Source organism: Glycine soja, chromosome 10 (assembly GCF_004193775.1).
Source record: "Glycine soja cultivar W05 chromosome 10, ASM419377v2, whole genome shotgun sequence".
Taxonomy (NCBI): domain Eukaryota; kingdom Viridiplantae; phylum Streptophyta; class Magnoliopsida; order Fabales; family Fabaceae; genus Glycine; species Glycine soja.
The window spans coordinates 50,002,890-50,005,400 of NC_041011.1; the positions used below are offsets into that span (position 1 = coordinate 50,002,890).

The 2,511-nt window shown below is 37.6% G+C and overlaps 1 protein-coding gene across 1 annotated transcript; it reads left to right on the plus strand.

Annotated features, from left to right (window-relative positions):
* The first annotated feature begins 712 nt into the window (after nucleotides 1-712).
* LOC114372511 (zinc finger protein ZAT10-like) lies at nucleotides 713-2,017 on the plus strand. The gene has a single exon (XM_028330100.1). It carries the CDS (start codon nucleotides 952-954, stop codon nucleotides 1,723-1,725), a length of 774 nt encoding a protein of 257 aa, XP_028185901.1. The 5' UTR covers nucleotides 713-951; the 3' UTR covers nucleotides 1,726-2,017.
* The last annotated feature ends 494 nt before the right edge of the window (nucleotides 2,018-2,511 follow it).

A 2,511-nucleotide genomic window follows, 5' to 3' on the forward strand; every position in this document is an offset into this window, starting at 1 on the left:
AATCAGGATAAGGATGTAAAAGTCATGCCTATGCTTTCGTATCGAGAATTCATACGTCAATTTAATATAATAAACATTTTAAACGTTTTCTTAGTTATTTAAAATAAGTATTATATAAAAAGATGATTAGAATATTTAAAAGTTGAATAAAAAAGGATAAATAAATAAAAAATTGACTCAAGGTTACCACTTACCGGAATAATTAAAATAATAAATTATTCACAATTGACCAAAAACATTATTGCAAATAAAGAAAGATATCAAACAAACATAATACTTTATTTTTAACAAGATTTAAACATGAGCGCGTTACCATATGTGCAAATAATAATAACAATGTTAAAAGAAGTAAATACTAAATCAGGTACTGACCTGTATTATTTTTTCCGAATAAGTCGTGGCGCATTTCATTGATATTGAAAAGACCAAGCTGGGACAAGTTGTTTATTTTTTTTAAGAAAAAAGAAAGGTACTATTCCAAAATTCCAATCTAAAAAAGAGCACAGCTAGCCCAAGATTGATACGTTTTATAATCCAAATTGATGGAAGAAAATTCGAGTTAGATTACACCATCTCAAAATAAAAATGAATATCGTGTTTTACACGCAGGCATGCACCGAGAGAAAACGCTGACTGGCACAACACGATGGTTTAGATTCCCCCAATTTCAGTCTTCATAACCACAACCATTACCTTGGTGTTGTGTGGTCTGGGGTTAATTAAGGGTAAATATAGCGCAGACGTACTTACGTAACGTAGTTTTGACTTTTCTAAGTAATCCATTCATTAGTTGACCGATTTCACTCTTTCCATCATAACATCCCTATATATAAACCCTCTATGCTCACACCCACTTCCTCATCTACACTCATAATCATTACATGGTCATAGTCTACACCTAATTAGCCAAACACACCACAGCACCAAACTAGTTGGCTCAATTCTCTTTGAATGGCTTTGGAGGCTTTGAATTCACCAACAGCAGCCACCACTCCCTTCCGTGGTTACCAAGAAGAGGAGGAGGAGGTTGACCTTCACCTACGCGAGCCTTGGGCCAAGAGAAAACGCTCCAAACGACCTCGTTTTGAGTCGGAGGAAGAGTACTTGGCTCTTTGCCTCATCATGCTTGCACAAAGCGGTAACAACAACAACACCCAATTACCGTCTTCGTCACAGTCACACAAAGAAGCGTCACCGCCGCTGAAACTATCACACAGGTGCACCGTTTGCAACAAGGCTTTTCCTTCTTACCAAGCACTCGGTGGACACAAGGCCAGCCACCGCAAGGCCTCGTCGGAATCCAACACCACCGCCTCCGCCGTCGCCGTCTCTGCCACAGCCAACGACAGCGTTTCCGCTTCGACCGTCGGCGGCGGAAGGATGCACGAGTGTTCCATCTGTCACAAGAGTTTCCCTACCGGTCAGGCCCTGGGTGGCCACAAGCGCTGTCACTACGACGGCGGAAACAACCACAGTAACAGCAACGCCAACGGCAACAACAGCAGCGGCGTCACTACCTCCGACGGCGGCGCTGCCTCCTCCTCCTCCCCCGCGTTCCGTGGGTTTGACCTGAACCTTCCGGCTCCGCTGACGGAGTTCTGGTCGCCGGCGGGGTTTGATTTCGGAAAGAAGAAGGTTGGCGTTGAACAAGAGGTGGAAAGCCCGTTGCCGGTAACCGCCAAGAGGCCGCGTTTGTTTTCGGGGGAAGATAATGAAGAGGCGTAGATTTGTTCACAGAATGTTTATTTTAATTTGATTGAAATTGAATTTGTTGGTACGGTGAATATGAATTCACACCAGTTAATTTAATTTTCATTTTATGTTTTTTTTTTTGTTTGTTTTTAGTATATATATAGGTGGGATCGGGATTAGGTTCGGATTTTGTTTCTGCTCCTCTGTACAGACAAAATTTGTTCATTGCTTTTGGATTCTTGTTTGCCATTGATTGAATCTAACAATTGTTTTCATCATCAGTAATATTTATGCCAAAGATAAATATACAGGTTAATTCCCATTATATACGTATTCCTGTACATTTACTTCTTTGCTTGTTCAGAACTTGGTTCATGAATTTAATGTATATATTATCTTTAAATTTAAATTACTTTTTTGATCAATTCAAATATTGATTAGAATTACTGAAATATGATTTCTGATTTAATTAATGATTTTTTATTTGAAAAGGAAAGTATATATCTGAAACTATTTTTGTTTATTCCTTGTATTAGTTACACAGCTAGAATAAATTATATAATTTTGACCCAATTAAACTTAACTGTCTCTCTTTTACTGGTCAATGGTCATATATTTATGTTACTTTGAGTAATAAGATTCTTCATTTCTTATATATATATATAAAAAATCATTAAATTGATTTCACTTTCTGGTGGTCAGATTCAAGTACAAATTGCAGAATACATACAATTCCAAAGGAAACGAAAAAAAATGAAAAAAAAAGAAGAAAAACTGAATTTAGACCACGTTAAATGTGGTAAAAGACACATGTCTAAA

Coding starts and splice junctions, on each gene's coding strand:
- LOC114372511 (XM_028330100.1), top strand. CDS start 952: ATGGCTTTGGAGGCTTTGAATTCACCAACAGCAGCCACCACTCCCTTC.